Below are 22,605 nucleotides of genomic sequence, written 5' to 3'. Positions count from 1 at the left end.
GACAGAAACTTTTCCACCTTGTCAGGAGGAAAGGACACAGAGTCCAGGAGCAGATGGGTACGACTGGGTACGGTGGGTACAGAGAGGGATGGGTTTGGGACACAAGATTTAGAGGCAAACACAGAGTTGAGGCATTCAGCTTTTTCACGTGCGGAGTCAGCCGTTAAGCCGTTTGAGGTGAGGGAGGGGATGGAGGGGGAACAAACACCAGAAACAGATTTGACCAGACGCCACCAGGATTTGGAAGAGGGAGACAGATAAGAGAGTTTGGTCTTGAGAACGGTGAGATATTGTTTCCTGGCTCTCCTGAGGGTGGACACACACTTGTTTCGGGCTTTGTGAAAGGAAATGAGATTTCCTTCCGTTGGATTTGCTTTCCAGGAGACGAAAGCAAGTTGTTTCAGGGCAACAGCCTCAACAGCAGCTTTTACAGATGTGCAGGGGAATTATGTTGTTGAAAAACGACATCTTTGGTTTTCTCTCCAGGAAATAACTTTTGGAGGCTGGGAAGTAATCCTTTCTCGAATATTTTCTGGTATTCCTTGGCAGTAATTGACTGTTCACACCTTATCAGCTCAGCAACACCAGCACACGAAAATTCACCCCAGACCATGGTTCCACCTTATCCATGCTTCACAGTTGTTGAAATGCACCCAGGGTTGAATCTCTCATCAGATCTGTGAAGTCAACATTCTGGTGCATCACTGCAAAGCTGAAATCTTGATTCATCACTCCACATAACTCTCTGAAACCAGTCTGAATCACAGTTCCCATATTCGGTCAAAAAGTGCAATCTGTCCTGAATGTTTTTCTTAGATTAATTAATAGAGGCTTCTTAGCACATCTTCAGGCAAAACCAGCATCAGTAAACCTTCTTGTGATGGTCCTTCTGGAAACGGTCTTGTTTTCAGCAGTTCTGAACTCCTCTGACATTTTCCACAGGCATTTCTTTCTTTCCTGGAGAACTAAGAATTTCAATCTTCTATCATCTTTGCACTTGTTGTGGCTCTAGGCCTGCTAGATCCTTTCTTCCTTTTGGAACTGTGGGTTTCTGGAACTTTTCTGAGCACATCGTAATTCACTTTCAAAAAGGGTTTTGACACACCCAAACACCCAGTTTTCATTCATGCACTCTCTTGGAGGACAAGAAGTATGCCTGCAAATTGTGGGGCCGATAGGTTTCATGGTTTTGGAGTTATCGAGGAGATGCGCGCGCGCGCGCGCACGCGCACGCGCACACACACACACACACACACACACACACACACACACACACACACACACACACACACACACACACACACACACACACACACACACACACACACACACACACACACACACACACACACACACTCACACACTCTCTCTGCCTTATAGATAGTGGTCTGTTCACTTATAGATTCAAAAACGGCTGGGCTGATCTCGAACAAATTTTGCATGCATACTGGGGCTACTCTGGGTCAGGTCATGGGTACAAAATAATTCGCCTCTCCACACCCCCCAGCGAGGGTGGGTTAATGACTTGCAATTTTTCATGTGCATATTGTTTATTGAACCCGTCAGAAGGAGGGCTAAACTTAGCCAAGGGTATAAAATAAAGTTTCCCAATGCCTTACTCCCTCCAGCTTTCCCAAGCCAGTGTTTCTACCATAATCAAAATAATTCCAGCTCAAGCTAGAATTAAATTATCAGTTGGTTAATAGATGCCTTAAATTACCCAAATTCAAAAAGTACATGGAAAAAAAATACTCCCAGTAGTCAGCTTTCATATTTTTCAAGATTACTACAAGTCCATACTATTAAGAAAATACAGAAGAACCTCTTTTATCCAGAATGGTTGGGGCCAAGGGTGTTCCAGATGAAAAAATATTTCCTGTTAATTGATGTCGTTAATTTAAATATTTTTTAAATCTTAGTCATGAATGTTGTTAGCAAACAGCAACCCTAATATGACTACCTCTAGTAACTCTAAACCCTAACCCTTCACAGCCACAGGTACCAGGTTAGTGAAAAATAAACGAGTGAAACACAGTTCAATCTGTTTGTATCTTTACCTCACCCATGTAACGCAGAGCAGTGGGTAAACAATTGGTTCACTCTGTGTGTGTCTGTCAGTCTATGAATGAGGAACGTCAATTTTATTTCATATTTTGAACACTGCAGAACACGAATCGGCTTGTCTGCATTTCAAAAACCTGCAGTTTAGTAGTACTTTGGACTGAATGTGGCAAAATCATACAGCATCTCATCTTGCAGGCACATAAACACAGTGGGGGCAAAGCAATTGCTTCAGTCTGTCTGTCAGTGAAAAGCAATAGAAAATCATTCCAAACAGGAAACTTACTGATTTTAGGGACATCATAAAGGACACAAACAACAGGCATGAATAACTAATGTAATGTGTTCAACAAGACCAAGTCTCAACAAGTTGTTCAAGTTCAAGTTGTTCAAGTTGGACAAGTTGTGGATCAAGAATGTGTTCAACAAGGTGGTGTAAAAGACCCTGGATCCCAAATGCATTAGTGGTGGTAAACTTCTGATTCAATGTTTTTTTTGTATGTTTTTTGTTTTTCAGCCTTTAAAACTTTATTTCTTTCAATTGAATTATATATTTTGAAAACAAGAACACAAATCGCCTTGTTTGCACTTACAAAAACCTTCAGTGTAGCAGTAATTTGGCAAACTTAGATTTGGCAAATTTGGCAAATCAAGCCGTCTCGACCAAACTATTTGCGATGCAACGTCTAATTTTGTCCAAAATATGTCAGTTTATTGCATCTTTTTCTCAAAGAATATCCCAAAATCATCAGTTTTTTTTTTGTTTGTTTTTTTTTTTTTTGTATACTGAATCGAGGCTCGTGAAAGAGCTAACATTTACTTCACAAACAAATCGACCAGACAAACAAAATACACAAAAAGAGGGAGCGGAAGACAAGATGGGGAGAAAAGGGGAAGCACACAAACACAACATCCGAGAGCAGGGAGATGTGTGGAAGGGAGAGGGCCCGGGCGGAGGAGGCATGGGAAGGGGGGGGGGGAGGGAGAAGTATAAAGCACAAGGACACCAAGGACTTCCAGGACAGAAGTTGGTATTTCAAAAAGTGGAATTGGGGTGAAATTAGCGGGGGTAGAAAAGATCAAGGTTTTGGATGGGGGAAGATAAGAGATGGTGGTGAACAGCTGTTTTAAAGACTTGGAGGGTGGAGTGGGATTGAAGAGAGTGAGGGAGTTTGTTCCAGAGGCGGGAGAAAAGAGGAATGAAGGAGTGAAGGTGAGCAGAGAGTCTTGATTTTGGCAGTTTAACCAAAAGAGGGTTGCAGGCAGATCTTGTGCGACCTGTAGGAATATTTGCGGGACAGAGCCCAGAGAGAGCTGGGGGGGCAAGGCCAGAGAGGAGTCGGTAGAAGACGGAAAGACCACCAACCTGCCTGCGGTGAGTGAGTGAGAGGCCCTTGGAGTTAGCTTCATCGCGGGAGATTCCAATGATTCTGAATGCTTTGGTTTCAACAGCACGAAGGCGAGCTAGGTGTGAGGCAGGAGCACCAGCCCAGAGGGGAGAGCAGTATTCCATTGAGCTGCGGATGAAAGCCTTGTATGTGGTGAGGAGCTCAGGTGTGCCAAGGAAGGACTTCGCACGACGGAGGATGCCCAGTCGGCGACTGGCTTTGGAGGCCAGATTTGAAATGTGGTTTTTCCAGGAAAGATCATGGCAGATAGTGAGACCCAAAAGCTTGAGTGACAGAACTTCTTGGAGAGGATTATTCAGAAAGTGGATGGGAGGGTTGTCCAGTCGGTCTTTTCGGAGAGACATCGTAAGAGTGTGAGATTTGTCAGGATTGAAACACCTGTTCCACTTGTTTGCCCAGTCTGTGATTTTGTCAAGGTCTGCAGAGAGTGAGGAGGCTGCAGACTGCCGATCTGAGGGATGAAGAATGGAGCGACAGAGAGTAGAGTCGTCAGCAAAGAGATAGAGAGGATTTTCAAGAGAGTCAGAGAGATCATTGATGAAGACCAGAAAAAGCACAGGGCCCAGAACACTGCCTTGGGGAACTCCAGCCTGAACAGGAAGAGGAGATGAGAGAAACCCATTCAGGGCCACACGTTGACTACGACTAGAGAGGAAGTCCGCCAGCCATGCGTGGAGATTTCCATGGATACCAAAAGAGGAGAGTTTGGTGAGCAAAGCGGGGTGCCAGACTGTATTGAAGGCACGTGATATGTCAAGGGAGACTGCTCTAATTTCCTGTTTGGCATTGAGGACCTCCATCCATTGTTGAGAAAGCAGAAGCAGCATGTCCAGAGTGGAGTGTCCAGGTCTGAAACCAAATTGATGATCAGAGATCAAGCCATTGGAGAAGAGGAAAGATTTCATATCTGAAGCAATGATGGATTCCATGACCTTGCTGATAATTGGGAGAATGCTGATTGGTCTGTAGTTGCTGGGATCTGTTTTTGCACCTTTTTTGTGCAAAGCGGTGATGTTGGCAGATTTCCAAGCAGATGGAAGATGACCTTGAGCAAAAGAGAGGGTGAAGAGAACAGAGAGAGGGAGTGAAAGAGCGGAAGAACATGATTTTAGGACCCGTGGGCTGATGCCGTCAGGTCCAGTTGCAGAATCAGAGTCGAGGGTTGACAGACACTTTTCCACCTTGTCAGGAGGAAAGGACACAGAGTCCAGGAGCAGCTGGGTACGACTGGGTACCGTGGGTACAGAGAGGGATGGGTTTGGGACACAAGATTTAGAGGCAAACACAGAGTTGAGGCATTCGGCTTTTTCACGTGCGGAGTCAGCCGTGTGGCCATTTAAGGTGAGGGAGGGGATGGAGGGGGAACAAACACCAGAAACAGATTTTACCAGACGCCACCAGGATTTGGAAGAGGGAGACAGATAAGAGAGTTCGGTCCTGAGGACGGAGAGATATTGTTTCCTGGCTCTCCTGAGGGTGGACACACACTTGTTTCGGGCTTTGTGAAAGGAAATGAGATTTCCTTCCGTTGGATTTGCTTTCCAGGAGACGAAAGCAAGTTGTTTCTGGGCAATAGCCTCACCACAAGATTCCGTGTACCATGGCCGGGAGGAAGGGTATGACAACTGAAGACGAGAAGGGATAAATCTGTGCATGAGAGAGAGCAATTTACTTTGGAAGAATTCCCAGGATGAGTTGATGTCAGAGGCAGTAGAGATGGGAGACCAGTCCAGATGATTGATGGCTGCTTGAAGACCGTGCCAGTTGGCCTGAGTGAAATGCCAGACTCGTCGACGCTGAGGAGGCTCTCTGAAAATGGTCAGAGAGATGTCCACTTTAACAAGCACATGATCAGAAGAGCCGATTGGAGCAGAAGAAGAGCAGCAGACATTTTCAGGGAAGTTAGTCATAACCAAGTCCAGAAGAGAAGATTCTCCGTTGACTGAGATCCGGGGTGGGAAATTGACAGATTGTGTCAGTCCCAGTGAGTCACAGAAGTCCTTTGCTGAAGAGCCATGGCTGGTGAGAGAGGTACCCACCCCCAGCCAACTGGCATGGTGACAGTTGAAATCACCACATATGAGGAAGAGAGAGTTGGGATGGGTAGATAGAAGTTGGTCCATATTATCAGACAGCGAGATGTAGATGGAGTCATCACTGTTTGGTGGACGGTACAACACGCATATGAACAAAAGGTGGGAGCGAAGGGGAAGCCGTAACCAAAGGTATTCCTGGGGGTGAGGTGGAGAGAGGGCAGTGCAGGGTGAGTGAGGAAGAGAGTTTTTTATAAAGATAGCAACCCCACCTCCAGGACGAGGCTCAGGTCTATCATACCGGAGGAGGGAGTAACCTGGGAGAGATACCAAGGAATCAGAGACATCATGAAGGAGGAAGGTTTCTGTTAAGCAGATCACGTCTGGTTTGTCAGAAGCAACCTGTATGGAGCGATCAGTTAAGTTTGAGCGAAGGCCCGGGATGTTTGAGGTCCATACTGTTAAGGAAGAGGAAGGGGGAGCATCGGATACAGAACAGGGGGGGGGGGGAGCGGTAGGGCAGGATGTGGAAGAGGAGGAAGAGGTAGGGAGAGCTGTTGCAGGTGTGTCAGAGATTACAGAATAGCTTGGAGAAAGGGAAGAATGGGGCGGACAAAAGGTTTGATGGTGTTTGGGTGAGGCGCAGTGAGGTGTTATTTGAGGAGGGGGAAGAGTGAGGCAGAAGGTTGAGGAAGATGAAGGTGAAAGTTGGAAGGGGGAAGAAGCGGGGAGGACGCTTTGAGGAGGAGGGGTGAGAGGGGAGTCTAGGAGGGGAGGAGTGAGGGAGAGTCTCGGAGGGGAGTGGTGTGGGGGGAGTTTAGGAGGGAAGGGGCAGGGGGGGGAGATTTGAAAGGGATGGGTGTTTGGGAAGATTTGGGGGGGAGGGGCAAGGGGGAAGATTTGACAGAGATGGGTGATGGGGAAGATTTGGAGGGGAGGGGTGAGATTGGATTTTGAAAGTGTACGATTTATGGGAAACGAACATTTATTGCAAAATGAGTTTCTTGAGACATTCGAGTCAAAAATACGTTTGAGGACGCTGAAGGATGGGTGGAGTTCTGGAGAGTTTAGGGAATGAATGAAAGATGCACTGTAAGAGATGGAATTTTTTTTTTGAATGAATATAATTGGTGAGCAAGTCGAAAGCATCCTTTTATAGAAGAAGTAGAACAAAGTGTTATAGAATATGACATAATAATAAAGTTATACAGGGGACAGATGAAACATGTATTAACAACTTGATCACGTGATCTCGAACAACGTGGTCGAAGAACGAAAGAACAAAGAACGAAAGAGAAAAAGAACGAAGAACGAAAGAACAAATAAGAACGTACAAGCGGATAAGAACAGGGAAGGAAAAAAAAATTTTGGTTTTTTTTTTGAGATTTTAAAACAAGGGAGTATGGGTGAAAAGACCGTGAAAAACAGAGACCGACAGTAGTTGCAGCGCGATCGAAGAACCGCTGAGACAAAAAACAAAAGCCTTGAGGCCAAGGTCTGAGGACACGGTAGCCTACTACTACTAGCACTACACTAGGCCTCAGAATACACGATACGAAAAAAACCGACGATTCTGTACACAGGTATGAAAAACAAACACCGAGAAACCTATTAAAGTCACCCCAATAGGTACATACACCGAAAGAAAGATAAAGATACGACAAAAACACAAATGTGAAAGATCACTTAGCTTCGAAAGCGTGAGCGCATGGAACAGCTTCGAAAAGACGTGACCTCGCCGTGATCTCGCGAGAGCCATCCTCAATGGCTCTCTTTTTCTTTGAGAAGAGATGGCAGAAAGTTTGTGATTGCACAAATGCATGGATAAACCTCGATGGTGACAAAAAATACATCTCAGCAGAACATGTTCAGCTCGGGATTGTTCCATTTGGCACATCGGCTATGTAGGGTTATAGACTAGACGGATTTCTGAGAAATGTGAATGTTAGGTGCATTTTTGGGTAAAAGTTGGGAACCTCACTTTTTAATATAATTAGGGTATGCTGAATTCGATTAACCCGGTTCCCAAGCCGAATTTTGAATTTTTGACCTTCTAATTAGCATAAACAAAATGGCCGCTAAATTGCCATTTTGGGACAATTTCTTTGAGCAACCATTTATATATCATGTATATACATGCAGCTCTATGTGGTAATCTAATCTACCGAGAAGTTTGTCCACAGCACTGGTACCATTTCACGCATTAACTGGGTGTGACACCACCTCCTATTTTGCAAATCACACCAAACGAACATCATGGAAAGTCTTCAAGGAACACCATAAACTGCTGAAGAACTTGGGCATTGGTGAACTCAGAAGAGACAATCAAATCTGCAGAAGCGTTAGTCTGCAGAATATATAATGTGCACAGAACAACCTTTGTTGATTCAGCACGACATTTGTTGTTCTCCAAGACTGGTAAAGCAGAAGCAATGTAACCGACAAGTGATGCTCTTCATTTGCATTTTATGCAAGTACACTATCAAGCCATGGTATGAACAAATGCTCATTGTGCCATACCCGACCTTCCTGCACCTGTGGAAATGGGATGGAAACGTGGTGATTCAGGACTAGAGCCTATTCTGATGTCACCGAGTCCAATCCCAGAAGGTTGCCTCGAGATGATTTGTTGTGCATGCCAGAAGCCATGCTGCAAATGTCGCTATTCATAGTTGAGGTGCACATCAATGTGTGTCTGTCAGCAACAGAGTGATGATCAGACCCCTTGTATGAATTTGATGTAGTTTGGCAAAACAACATGTGTGACATTCCTGAATGTTTGTGCTTCATGGCCATGTATACTTAATTTTAGAATAAATGGTTGTATGAAACATTGTCTTATTAAAACTATTTCCCATTTTATAGTGTCCAATTTCAATATCAGTTTGAATGTCTCTTTCAATATGTCACCAACCATGATATAGACCACGGATTTATGAAAAAAGGCCATGTTTTAGCGTTGAGGTGCATTTTGGGGTAAAAGTTGTAAAGTTAAAGTAAAAGAGCTGCATGTATATACATGATATATAAATGCTTGTTCAAAGAAATTGTCTATTGCTTTTGAAATTTGAACCCAAAATTGCTATTGAACCCAAAAATGCACCTAGAAGCTTATACATGGCCTTTTTCCATAAATCCGTCTAGTCTATTGCCAACGCGCCTATTATTCAAAGTGCACAAACAAAGCTAATATAGATCATGCCTGGAAAAGCAAAGCAAAAGTTGAAAAGACCCTTCCCATGTCCTTTCTCTCAAGACTGCATGTGGTAAGGTGTTCGATGAACTCTCTAGTTATTGTTGTGAACGTTACATTAAAAGATAAAGATGTACATGCTGATTATATATCCTGCTTTGGGAGTTGATACGCTCCGTCCTCATACCCCCCCCATTCTCTGTGTATTTGGACTCGCCCTATGCAGCCACAACTTTCTTCAAAGACAAAGCCTTTCAACAAAGCACTTTAAAATCTCAATAGACCGTCCAATTTTCTCCACATTTCCTGCATACCAGTTTGGAGGGGCATAAGCAACTGCTAAAAAAAAATAATAACCAACAACTTCCGAGAGCGTAAAGTTAGTGCAAAGTAATCTCAGGTAAAATGTGCCTTTTTGGGCTTTATTTTATTTTTTTCCAAATAAAGTGTTTATCATTCTTCTGTTATTTGAATGATCAGATAAAAGAGGTTATACTGTATATAAATATATTTAGTACCTCCGCTACCAAAGGTGGATAGAGGTTGTTTTCACCCCTGTCTGTCTGTTTGTTTGTTTGGCTGTGAACAAGATATCTCAAAAAGTTGTGGACGGATTCGGACAAAATTTGGTGGAGAGGTAGCATGTGTGACACGGCCAAAATGATTCGATTTTGGTGAAGATCTGAATATGGATTTGGATAAGAGAATTCTTAATTTTTTTCATTGATTCTTCACCATTGAGAGATCGGGCGAAAAGCGATATACAACACGATATTTTAAAAGGTTATGGACGAGTTATGACTAAATTTGGGGGATGAATTGATTAGATGACAAAAACAAGCCGATTAGATTTTGGTTCAGGTCCGAATCCAGATCTTACCTGGTGATACAAAACATAAATTGTTCAGCCTGGTGGAGGTATGTGCTCTACCGAGTGCCGTTCTAGTTTATCTATGCAATGGTATATTTGTATTTTTAGCGTGTATTGGTCTTGGTATATCTTGGTGCAGTGAGTACCTCATTCTTATTTCATTTTGAACGTTATAGCAATAGTCAGTGTGATGATTTTACACAGTTAAAAAGTAGATAATAATGTCAAGACAAATTTTCAAAGTTGTGTTCAATGGAATTTGCATAATAAAACACATTTATTCAAAAAATGAAGTTTTACTTGGGGTAGGATTAACGACATTCGGAGCAATCCAATCACAAAATGAAGTAAATTCAAGAAGCGATGTTATCGTTTGCAAAGCAGGCTATACACATAACTTTTATTATTTTGTGACCAAAATAAGTAACAAATACTTGGTCAACATAGCTCGAAGTTGACCAACCTCTTCCGTTCTTATTGCAATCCTATTAGATCTATGTACGTAAGTTTAAAAAAAAAAAAACTAGTCTGAAGCCCCTTTTTTGCTGAAATAGCAAAACTACAATTCTTCTGCCCAAGAGTGATCTAAGGTTCATCACGGAGATTATATCGTATAGATCTGTATAAAGTAGTTATGTAAAGTTATAAATCACATTTCATACTTTAAGTATAAATCATATTCAGGACAAGCACAACAGACATTGGGCAAATCAACACAACTAGTGGGATATTAACTTGGGATCCCAGTACGTTACGTGTATGGATAAGAACACTAATTTACAAAAGACAGCAATGTTATCCCATCCCATAGCTATGACAAGACATTGTTGTTGTTGAGAATGCAGCACAAAGACACACCTTGGGTGCCCACCAGAACAATGGGCACATCAACAGTGCTCCGCAGACTGGACAAACGGGAGTAGTAGTTGTACACTGTATGGAAACTGATCTCATCCTCCAGGCTGAACACGAAAATCACAGCATCGATCCACGCAGCGAACTACAGCAGGAATCAGACAGGAATTACTGGCTTGTACATTTTTGCTTGTAATTACAAACAACTAGCGTTATAAATGAGCTTGTAGTTTTCATTCCCTGTTGAACAGAGAGTGCAGAATGGATTCATAACACAAAACAATACCATGTTCATTGACACAATGTGCCTCTGTCTCCACCTTGTGCTTTAATCCGATATAACAAGGACTTTTGCCAAATGCAGACATGAAAATATTAGATTATTATATTTCAGGAAAGGCATAGTTTGTGAATGGGGAGAGAAGTAGGTCCTATATGGATTGAAACAAAGCAAACAGGATCAGCACCAGGGAAATGGGCAACCTAAAGGAAGCAAATGTACCATGTACATTGTACAGAGCAAGTATATTGCAGGTAGATGTAGACTTAGATGAGAAAGAACAGGGTGGTTGAGCAGAGAGGTAAGGAGTGCAATTAAGGAGAAGCAAAAAACATTCATTATGAATAAAGCAACAGGACTGGAATGGACAAGTAAAACAGAGGCGAGGTAAGAAAATAACAACTATGCCAGGGATACGAGCAAGAATACCAAACATAATAACAAGGCATTATTTAAATACATAAAGGGCAAAAAGAGCAGGTTAATAAAAGTATGGGCCCCTTGATGAATAGCACAGGGAGTTTGGTTTGTGATGAAAGTGAGATGGCAGGCTTATAATTTTGGCTCTGACGAGGCTTATAAATGGCAGGCTTATAAATTTGGCTGCAACGATGATGGCAGGCTAAATAGTTATTTTCCTTCAGCAATTATACAACTAATAATACCCACTCCCTCTGGGAGCAAAATGTAGTGTCAATACCCCCTCCATCAGGCAGAGATCAGTGGTTAAACCACTTTCATTATTCCACATGTGCAGGTGAAAATTGCACGTCGTTTCCCAACCCTCACTGGGAGTGGTATTTTGTGCCCATGCCCTGACCCTGGGTATCCCAGGCACATATTCAAAATTTGATGGAGATCGGCCAAGCAATTTTCGATTCTACAAGGTTCAGACATACATGCATGTATGCATGCACACATACATACACATTTGTCAGGCAGAGCACCAGGATATGGTACACCTGGAACACTCACACCCAATTCACACCGAGATTATAAGCCTCACAACCGAAACAAAAGGTTGACACAGCATCACACACATGGACCCATTATCTGACCCAGGGTAAGGAAAGGGAAGCAAAGTAAGAAAGCAATGTTGACACAGAATAAAAATAAAATAGGAGATAAGGAAGGAAAGGGAGTTCAGAATTATTTGAGGGAAACCACCGGCAGCTTCATCCACGCTAGTGTGTGTGGCACATGACAGTAAAAAAAAACTGGTCCAGTCATCCTGCTCTGTGTCATCCAACCAACTCGTATTAAGTGGTCTCTGCAATTCTACCCCTCCCCTCATCCATCTCCTCACTGTCAAGGACAGCAACTCTGAAGCAGGCCACCATTCATTGAGCAACACAGCTCCGGTCACTGAGGCTTCACTGGCCCCGCTTCACAACCAGAACACCACGGCTCACTTCTTCTTCCTCTTTTCTTTCTGTCTCTTTTCTCTCCCAAGCGTAAAAAGGTTGGGTCCTTCACACAGGTGTGGTTGTGCACACCACTATTAGTACAGGCATTATGTACCATAACCTCAAACAAATTTCAACAAAAACTCTCTCACTTGTATCATACCGACAAAGGTGTTCTCTATGACATATCATACAGACCAATCACCTTGCTCCCAATAATCAGCAAGGTCATGGAATCAATCATTGCTTCTGACATCAAATCCTTCTTCTTCTCCAATGGCTTGATCTCGGATCATCGTTTTTGGATTCAGACCAGGTCATTCGACTCTGGGCATGCTGCTTCTGCTGTCTCAACAATGGATGGAGGTCCTCAATGCCAAACAGAAAATCAGAGCCGTCTCCCTTGACATATCACATGCCTTCGATACGGCCTGGCACCCCCGCTCTGCTCTCCAAACTCGCCTCCTATGGTATCCATGGAAATCTCCACGCATGGCTTGCGGACTTCCTCTCTGGTCGTAGTCAACGTGTGGCCCTGAATGGATTTCTCTCATCTCCCCTTCCTGTTCAGGCTGGAGTTCCCCAAGTCAGTGTTCTGGGCCCTGTGCTTTTTCTGGTCTTCATCAATGATCTCTCCGACTCTCTGGAAAATCCTCTCTATCTCTTTGCTGATGACTCCACTCTCTGCCGCTCCGTACCTCATCCCTCCGATCGGCAGTCTGCAGCCTCCTCACTCTCTGCAGACCTGGACAAAATCACAGACTGGTCAAACAAGTGGAACATGTCTTTCAATCCTGACAAGTCTCACACTCTCACTATGTCTCTCCGAAAAGATAGTCTGGAAAACCCTCCCATCTACTTTCTGAACAATCCTCTCCAAGAAGTTCTGTCACTCAATCTTTTGGGTCTCACTATCTGCAATGATCTTTCCTAGGAAAACCACATTTTCAAGCTGGCCTCCAAAGCCAGTCGCCGACTAAGCATCATCCGTCATGCGAAGTGCTTCCATGGCACACCTGAGCTCCTCACCACATACAGGGCTTTCATCCGCAGCTCAATGGAATACTGTTCTCCCCTCCGGGCTGGTGCTCCTTCCTCACACCTAGCTCGGCTTCACGCTGTTGAAACCAAAGCTTTCAGCATCATTGGAATCTCCCGCGATGAAGCCAACTCCGAGGGCCTTTCACTCACTCACAGCAGGCAGGTTGGTGGTCTTTCTGTCTTCTACCGACTCCTCTCCGGCCTAGCTCTCCCAGCTCTGTCTGTGCTGTTCCCCAAATATTCCTACAGGTCGCACAAGAGCTGCCTGCAACCCTCTTATGGTTAAACTGCCAAAATCAACTCTCTATTCACCTTCACTCTTTCATTCCTCTTTTCTCCCGCCTCTGGAACAAACTCCCTCACTCTATTCAATCCCACTCCTCCCTCCAGGTCTTTAAAACAGCTGTTCACCACCATCCCTTGTCTTCCCCCATCCAAAACCTTGATCTTTTCTACCCCCATTAATTCACCCCAGATCCACTTTTTTGAAATTCCGACTTCTTTCCTGGAAGTCATAGCAGTGTCCATGTGTTTTATACCTCTCCCACCCCCACCACCCCCCCCCCTTCCCTTGCCTCCTCCCCCCAAGCCCTCTCCCTCCCACAAATCTCCCAATGTCCCTGCTCTCAAATGTTGTACTTGTTTGCTTCTCTCTCTCTCCCCATCTTGTCTCCCGCTCCCTTTATCTTATGTTTTACATGTCAGTTTGTTTTTTTGTGATTAATGTTAGCTCTTACACGAGCCTCGATCTTGTATACAAAAAAAAAAAAAATCTTAAACAAGACCAAAAGTTTGATCTTGTTTATGGTTCCGTAGGGTTAGGGTTCTGGTTAAACTGCCAAAAAACTGCCTTCTTCTAATATCAGAAGGCTGCTCAGCGGCGTAGCCAGGCTTGTAAAATATTACAAACCACAAACACATATTATTAGCTTTTCACACAGTCGCTGATGTTGTTTATAACATTAAACAAGTAAATTTGGAGGAATCCTGACATCCATGAGGTAAGTTTTACTTACAGGACTGAGCAAAGATCTACTGTAATCTATATACCCCACAAGGGTTGGAGGTGTGCTCATTTACCATGCAGCGAGCTAGTGCTTGCCAGGCCAGCCGTTCCTTAACGGTTTTGAATGGAGTACTTGCTCGAATGCTTAAACCACTTGGCGATCTCTCCACAAGAAACTTGGTAAATGAACACACCCAATGTTCTTGAGACCCCACCATATATCGACTGTAATCTATATACCCCAAAGAGGAATTGCCTATCCTGCCGCTCTCAAAGTGAGCAGGTGTTTACGCCGTAATGCCATCATATACATAATGACGTACGATGACGGTCAGACGCAAAACTGCCGCTACTTTAATAATTATATATATAAGATAGATATTTAACCACCAGTAACGTTGCAGTCACTACAAAGGGATTAGTGTTACGATTAGATTTACTATAATATTAACGTTACGTTATTATTACGAAAAATTATATTATTTTTTAAAAACCGAGGCCAATTCCCTACTTCCCCGATTATTAATATTAATGCCGAACACCGCTTATCACTGATCATGAACCATACACCGCTTCAATCCATCAACTTTCCATTCACGACATTGAGATTAAAATGTTATGGTTATATTTACTATCATATTATTATTATTATGGAAACTGTAGTACTGAAACGATACACTACTGTATTAAGAAATATGGGCTTAATTGGTCCGAAGCAGAAGGTGAGGCATAATGCCTAAGGCCTATACGTACAGTATTGTTGGAAGAGACGTAACGCCGATCCTTTGACTTGAGTGAGGAAGAGACGACACGAAGAGACGTGTGGAGATGGGAGAAACTTCCAGAAGGACAACCATCACTGCAACACTCCACCGATCTGGCCTTTATGGCAGAGTGGCCAGACGGAAGCCTCTCCTCAGTGAAAGACACATGAAAGCCCGCTTGGAGTTGGCAAAAAAGCACCGAAAGGACTCTCAGACTGTGAGAAACAATATTCTGTGGGCTTTCATGTGTCTTTCAATGAGGAGAGGCTTCCGTCTGGCCACTCTGCCATAAAGCCCAGATCGGTGGAGTGTTGCAGTGATGGTTGTCCTTCTGGAAGTTTCTCCCATCTCCACACAGGATCTCTGGAGCTCAGACAGAGTGACCATCGGGTTCTTGGTCACCTCTATTACCAAGGCCCTTCTCCCCCGATTGCTCAGTTTGGCCGGGCGGCCAACTCTAGGAAGAGTCCTGGTTGTTCCAAACTTCTTCCATTTAAGAATTATGGAGGCTACTGTGCTCTTGGGAACCTTCAATACAGCAGAAATGTTTTTGTAGGCTTCCCCAGATCTGTGCCTCGACACAATCCTGTCTAAGCTCTGCAGGAAGTTCCTTCGACCTCATGGCTTGGTTTTTGCTCTGATATGCATCGTCAGCTGTGAGACCTTATATAGACATGTGTGTGCCTTTCCAAATCATGTCCAATCAATTGAATTTATCACAGGTGGACTCCAATCAAGGTGTAGAAACATCTCAAAGATGATCAAGAGAAATGGGAGGCACCTGAGCTAAATTTCAAGTGTCAAAGCAAAGGGTCTGAATACTTATGTAAATGTGATATTTCAGTTTTTTCTTATTAATAAATTTGCAAAACTTTCTAAAATCCTGTTTTCTCTTTGTCATTATGGGGTATCGAGTGTAGATTGATGAGGGAAAAAATGAATTTAAACGATTTCAGCATAAGGCTGCAACATAACAAAATGTGAAAAAAGTGAAGGGGTCTGAATACTTTCTGAATGCACTGTAAGCAGCAGCAAAGTACCACAGCCTCTGTGTGTACTTTCAGATTGAAGAGTGGAAGGAATCTGGGGATGGACTTCTTCAAAAAGAGTTGGGATGGTGGGAGAGTGACAACAGACTTGTCCCTCTCCAAACAGACTGAGCTCCTGCTCCTGAGGAGCTGCCGTGGGTTATCAGGTGCAACTACCAGACTGACTGAAGCAGTTTGAGGTGCACATGCAAGAAGCACAATGTTGAGTGTTTTCCTGCATGTGGAAACAGCAGAGGATCTGGTTGTACAAACACAACACACCTGGCATTTGGTGAAGATGAAGATGTTGACATCGTTGGCTTCTGAATGCATTGTGTACATTCACACAGGTTACCCAAGGTGAAGAGATGTTGGCAACATGGCAACTACTCATCTTCTATGCAGATCTGTGTTTCTCTTGAATAATATAACAAGTACATGTTCACTGGCAGGTTCTCTGCAGACTCTGTGTATTCTGAAAGGTCTCAGTATTGTAAAGGTTCTCAGTAATATGCTTCAAATTTGGTATTATGTTTTACCATTACCTTTCGACTTGCTCACCAAATCTATTCATTCCAAAAAAAAATTCCATCTCTTACAGTTACAGTGCCTCTTTCATCCATTCCCTAAACTCTCCAGAACTCCACCCATCCTTCAGCGTCCTCAAACGTATTTTTGATTCGAAGGTCTCAAGAAACTCATTTTGCAATAAATGTTCGTTTCCCATTAATCGTACACTTTCTAAAATCCAATCTCACCCCTCCGCTCCGAATCTTCCCCATCACCCCTTCCCTCCAAAACCTCCCCATCACCCCTTCCCTCAAAAACTTCCCCATCACCCCTCCCCTTCAAAACTTGCCCATCACCCCTCCCCTCCAAATCCACCCCCTTGCCCCTCCCCTCCAAATCTTCCCCATCACCCATCTTTCAAATATTCCCCCTTACCCCTCCCCTCCAAATCTTCCCCATCACCCATCCATTTCAAATCTCCCCCCTTGCCCCTCCCCTCCAAATCCTCCCCATCACCCATCCCTTTCAGATCTCCCCCCTTGCTCCTTCCCTCCTAAACTCTCCCCACACCCCTCCCCTCCGAGACCCTCCCTCACTCCTCCCCTCCTAGACTCCCCTCTCACCCCTCCTCATCAAAGCGTCCTCCCTGCTTCTTCAACCTTCCAACTTTCACTTTCCTCTCACTCAACCTTCTGCCTCACTCTTCCCCCTCCTCAAATAACACCTCACTGCACCTCACCCAATCACCATCAAACCTTTTGTCCACCCCATTCTTCCCTTTCTCCAAGCTATTCTGAAATCTCTGACACACCTTCAACAGCTCTCCCTACCTCTTCCTCCTCTTCCACATCTTACCCGACCGCTCCGCCCCCCTGTTCTGTATCCGATGCTCCCCCTTCCTCTTCTTCTTCTTTAACAGTATGGACCTCAAACATCCAGGGCCTTCGCTCAAACTTGACTGATCTCTCCATACAGGTTGCTTCTGATAAACCAGACGTGATCTGCTTAACAGAAACTTTCCTCCTTCATGATGTCTCTGATTCCTTGGTATCTCTCCCAGGTTACTCCCTCCTTCGTTATGATAGACCTGAGCCTCGTCCTGGAGGGGGGGTTGCTATATTCATAAAAAAACTCTCTTCCTCACTCGCCCTGCACTGCCCTCTCTCCACCTCACCCCCAGGAATACCTTTGGCTACGGCTTCCCCTTCGCTCACACCTTTTGTTCATATGTGTGTTGTACCGTCCACCAAACAGTGATGACTCCATCTACATCTCGCTGTCTGATAATATGGACCAACTTCTATCTACCCATCCCAACTCTCTCTTCCTCATATGTGGTGATTTCAATTGTTACCATGCCAGTTGGCTGGGTGTGCGTACCTCTCTCACCAGCCATGGTTCTTCAGCAAAGGACTTCTGTGACTCACTGGGACTGACACAATCTGTCAATTTCCCGACCCGGATCTCAGTTAACGGAGCATCTTCTCTTCTGGACTTGGTTATGACTAACTTCCCTGAAAATGTCTGCTGCTCTTCTTCTGCTCCAATCGGCTCATCTGATCATGTGCTTGTTAAAGTGGACATCTCTCTGACCATTCTCAGAGAGCCTCCTCAGCATCGACGAGTCTGGCATTTCACTCAGGCCAACTGGCACGGTCTTCAAGCAGCCATCAATCATCTGGACTGGTCTCTCATCTCTACCGCCTCTGACATCAACTCATCCTGGGAATTCTTCCAAAGTAAATTGCTCTCTCTCATGCACAGATTTATCCCATCTCGTCTTCAGTTGTCATACCCTTCCTCCCATCCATGGTACACGGAATCTTGTGGTGAGGCTATTGCCCAGAAACAACTTGCTTTTGTCTCCTGGAAAGCAAATCCAACGGAAGGAAATCTCATTTCCTTTCACAAAGCCCGAAACAAGTGTGTGTCCACCCTTAGGAGAGCCAGGAAACAATATCTCTCCGTTCTCAGGACAGAACTCTCTTATCTGTCTCCCTCTTCCAAATCCTGGTGGCGTCTGGTCAAATCTGTTTCTGGTGTTTGTTCCCCCTCCATCCCCTCCCTCACCTCAAACGGCCACACGGCTGACTCCGCACGTGAAAAAGCTGAATGCCTCAACTCTGTGTTTGCCTCTAAATCTTGCGTCCCAAACCCATCCCTCTCTGTACCCACCGTACCCAGCTGCTCCTGGACTCTGTGTCCTTTCCTCCTGACAAGGTGGAAAAGTTTATGTCAACCCTCGACTCTGATTCTGCAACTGAACCTGACGGCATCAGCCCACAGGTCCTAAAATCTTGTTCTTCAGCTCTTTCACTCCCTCTCTCTGTTCTCTTCACCCTCTCTTTTGCTCAAGGTCATCTGCCATCTGCTTGGAAATCTGCCAACATCACCGCTTTGCACAAAAAAGGTGCAAAAACAGATCCCAGCAACTACAGACCAATCAGCCTTCTCCCAATTATCAGCAAAGTCATGGAATCCATCATTGCTTCAGATATGAAATCTTTCCTCTTCTCCAATGGCTTGATCTCTGATCATCAATTTGGTTTCAGACCTTGTCACTCTACTCTGGACATGCTGCTTCTGCTTTCTCAACAATGGATGGAGGTCCTCAATGCCAAACAGGAAATTAGACCTGTCTCCCTTGACATATCACGTGCCTTCGATACGGTCTGGCACCCCGCTCTGCTCACCAAACCCTCCTCTTTTGGTATCCATGGAAATCTCCACGCATGGCTGGCGGACTTCCTCTCTAGTCATAGTCAACGTGTGGCCCTGAATGGGTTTCTCTCATCTCCTCTTCCTGTTCAGGCTGGAGTTCCCCAAGGCAGTGTTCTGGGCCCTGTGCTTTTTCTGGTCTTAATCAATGATCTCTCTGACCCTCTTGAAAATCCTCTCTATCTCTTTGCTGATGACTCTACTCTCTGTCGCTCCATTCTTCATCCCTCAGATCGGTAGTCTGCAGCCTCCTGACTCTCTGCAGACCTGGACAAAATCACAGACTGGGCATACCAGTGGAACATGTCTTTCAATCCTGACAAATCTCACACTCTTACGATGTCGCTCCGAAAAGACCGACTGGACAACCCTCCCATCCACTTTCTGAATAATCCTCTCCAAGAAGTTCTGTCACTCAAGCTTTTGGGTCTCACTATCTGCCATGATCTTTCCTGGGAAAACCACATTTCAAATCTGGCCTCCAAAGCCAGTTGCCGACTGGGCATCCTCCGTCGTGCGAAGTCCTTCCTTGGCACACCTGAGCTCCTCACCACATACAAGTCTTTCATCCGCAGCTCAATGGAATACTGCTCTCCCCTCTGGGCTGGTGCTCCTGCCTCACACCTAGCTCGTCTTCACGCTGTTGAAACCAAAGCATTCAGAATCATTGGAATCTCCCGCGATGAAGCCAACTCCAAGGGCCTCTCACTCACTCACCGCAGGCAGGTTTGGTGGTCTTTCCGTCTTCTACCGACTCCTCTCTGGCCTTGCCCCCCCAGCTCTCTCTGGGCTCTGTCCAGCAAATATTCCTACAGGTCGCACAAGATCTGCCTGCAACCCTCTCATGGTTAAACTGCCAAAATCAAGACTCTCTGCTCACCTTCACTCCTTCATTCCACTTTTCTCCCGCCTCTGGAACAAACTCCCTCACTCTCTTCAATCCCACTCCACCCTACAGGTCTTTAAAACAGCTGTTCACCACCATCTCTTATCTTCCCCCATCCAAAACCTTGATCTTTTCTATCCCCGCTAATTTCACCCCAATTCCACTTTGTTGAAATACCAACTTCTGTCCTGGAAGTCTTGTGTTTTATACTTCTTCTTCCACCACCCCCCCCCCCCCCCCCCTACGCCTCTCCCTGCTGTTGTGTGCTCTCAAGTGTTTGTGTGCTTCCCTTTCTCTTGTCTTCCGCTCCCTCTTTTTATATATTTTGTTTGTCTGGTTGATTTGAAGTAAATGTCAGCTCTTTCACGAGCCTCGATTCAGTATACAAAAAAAAAAAAAAATTACTCGTTCTGCCAGTTGATGCTGTTCAATATATTTGTATTTTCATTTTTTAATTACATTGTGCAATGATAATTAATCTGTAAAAATTGCAAATGGTCTTTAGTGTTTTGTTTTATTTCATCATTTATAACAGAATTATGTAAGCATCATTCCTAACATGGTGACTGTTATTATGTGTCAAGATTAGTATGTACTCAATATGTATTGCAGTATTGCTTTTTATTTCATTATTTTAGCATTAATTTATTAGCTGTCGGCTGGGAATGCCTCTTCCTCCTTCAAACCCAAAATTATTTCCAACAGTTTCAATAAAAATCAGTATCTAACAGTCCACATTCTCACTTTTGTGATGCTATTCCTTGTTTAACATTTGTGGGAAGTTAGAAGTGTGCGATATAGGTAAATAATGATTCAAGTTTCTGTGAAAGTCAATTTAATATCACAGCTACCTTTATGTGCTGTACATTTCGGCGTATAAATCTATGTCGAGTACAAGTCGAATTGGTTATAATTTCCCCATTTTTCTTTCCTTCATTCATAGATAATCAAGGAACTCCATCAAGTTCCTTGCATGTTCAAGCATAAAAAGGGTCCTTGATCTGCCAATTAAAAAAATAAAAGAAACGAACCCAACCTCCCCAACCAAAAAAAAAACGAGTTCTCAATAGGGGATTGAAAACACTCCTTTCCCATCTAAAGGCAAAGTGAAAAAGATGTATTTCAAGTTTCAAACACTTGCCTGAGATTCTGGAGGACCACCTTCATCACGAATAAGAAGCAAGTAACTCAGGCCATCCACAGCTATCTCTTTCTTGAACCTGCCACCTGCAGATAGTAAAAAAAATTTAAGAAATTTCATTTTGGACATTGAAGGCCAATAAATAACTAAAACAAAAAGACATCATGCGGGGCATGATACTTCCAAAATTCACCCCTTGCCCCCCCCCAAAAAAACCGCCATGGATACATCAAATTGTCCATTTCTTTACGATTAAAATTGACGATCTTAATCAAAGCTCATATTAATCAGATTAAAATTGATGATTTTTCCGATGAAAATTGATATTAGACGTTTGACTGAGTTGAACTTTGACCCTTTTGACCCCAAAAATACTTGGGTTCCCAATTCAATGATGCACTATGTAATTGCTGTTTAATTCTCAAGTTAATTGGATGAAAAGTGGCAATTTTTCAGATGAAAATTGATGATTTTGAAAGTTTGACCTTCAGTTAACCTTTGACCTTTTGACCACAAAAATAGCTGGTTTCCCAATTTAGTGACAATATGCAAATGCTGTTCAATTTTCAAGTCAATCGGATGAAAATTGACAATTTTAGAAATTCGACCTCAAGATGACTTTTGACCTCAAAATCAATTGGCTTCTTCCTTATGAGCAACTCTACCATCTGGTGGACGTTCGTGAAGATCGGTTTACAATTGTAACTTGTAGGCAATTGACAGACAGACAGACAAACAGACAAACAAACAAACAGACAGACAAACAGACAAACAGACAAACAGACAAACAGATCACCCCAGATCCACTTTTATGAAAAACCGACATCTTTCCTGGAAGTCCGAGCAGTGTCCATTTGTTTTATACCTCTCCCACCACCTCCCCCTTCCCATGCCCCCATGCCCCCCCCCCCCTCCCCCTCTACAGATATCCCGATGTCCCTGTTCTCTACTGTTGTACTTGTGTGCTTCCCTCTCTCTCCCCATCTTGTGTCCCGCTCCCTTTATTATATGTTTTATGTGTCTGTTTCAGTCATTAATGGTAGCCCTTACACGATCCTCGATCTTGTATACAAAAGCAAAACAAAAAAAAAACGACAGAATAATGCACAAGACCATCCAATATACTGTACTTGAAAAATCTTCGATTTTGCAAGTGATGATTGAAAGCAAGTAAATTGCGGACAGATTTTAAAATATACTTTGTGCAAGTTTCCAGTGATGTTCAGAGAAGCATGCACAAAAAAAATCAGAGTTCATCAATTGTATTAGAAGCATAGCTTTGTTGTTAAAAGTTACAGGAAACTAGTTTAGCAGACATCACCAAAGTTTTTTTCCACAATTATTTTTACATCACTCCATTAGGTTGGGATCCTGATTCAAATATACAATGAAGCTCAATTAAT

General features: G+C 43.8%; 1 protein-coding gene across 5 annotated transcripts in view; it reads right to left on the bottom strand.

Annotated features, from left to right (window-relative positions):
• Positions 1-22,605, bottom strand: part of LOC137431519 (arf-GAP with GTPase, ANK repeat and PH domain-containing protein 1) — a 709,868-nt gene that overhangs the window by 225,824 nt on the left and 461,439 nt on the right. For 4 of the 5 annotated variants that reach the window (XM_068122904.2, XM_068122907.2, XM_068122903.2 and 1 more), the window contains 2 exons: positions 21,203-21,288; positions 10,426-10,567 (listed from right to left, as the gene is read on the bottom strand). In XM_068122904.2, the coding sequence (XP_067979005.1) occupies positions 10,426-10,567; positions 21,203-21,288 (228 nt within the window). The remainder of the gene's footprint in view (positions 1-10,425; positions 10,568-21,202; positions 21,289-22,605) is intronic. The other variant, XM_078782192.1, reaches the window with a different exon arrangement.

Source organism: Myxine glutinosa, chromosome 7, assembly GCF_964187855.1.
Source record: "Myxine glutinosa chromosome 7, kmMyxGlut1.1, whole genome shotgun sequence".
NCBI lineage: Eukaryota > Metazoa > Chordata > Myxini > Myxiniformes > Myxinidae > Myxine > Myxine glutinosa.
This window is presented reverse-complemented; position numbering and strand designations above follow the sequence as displayed.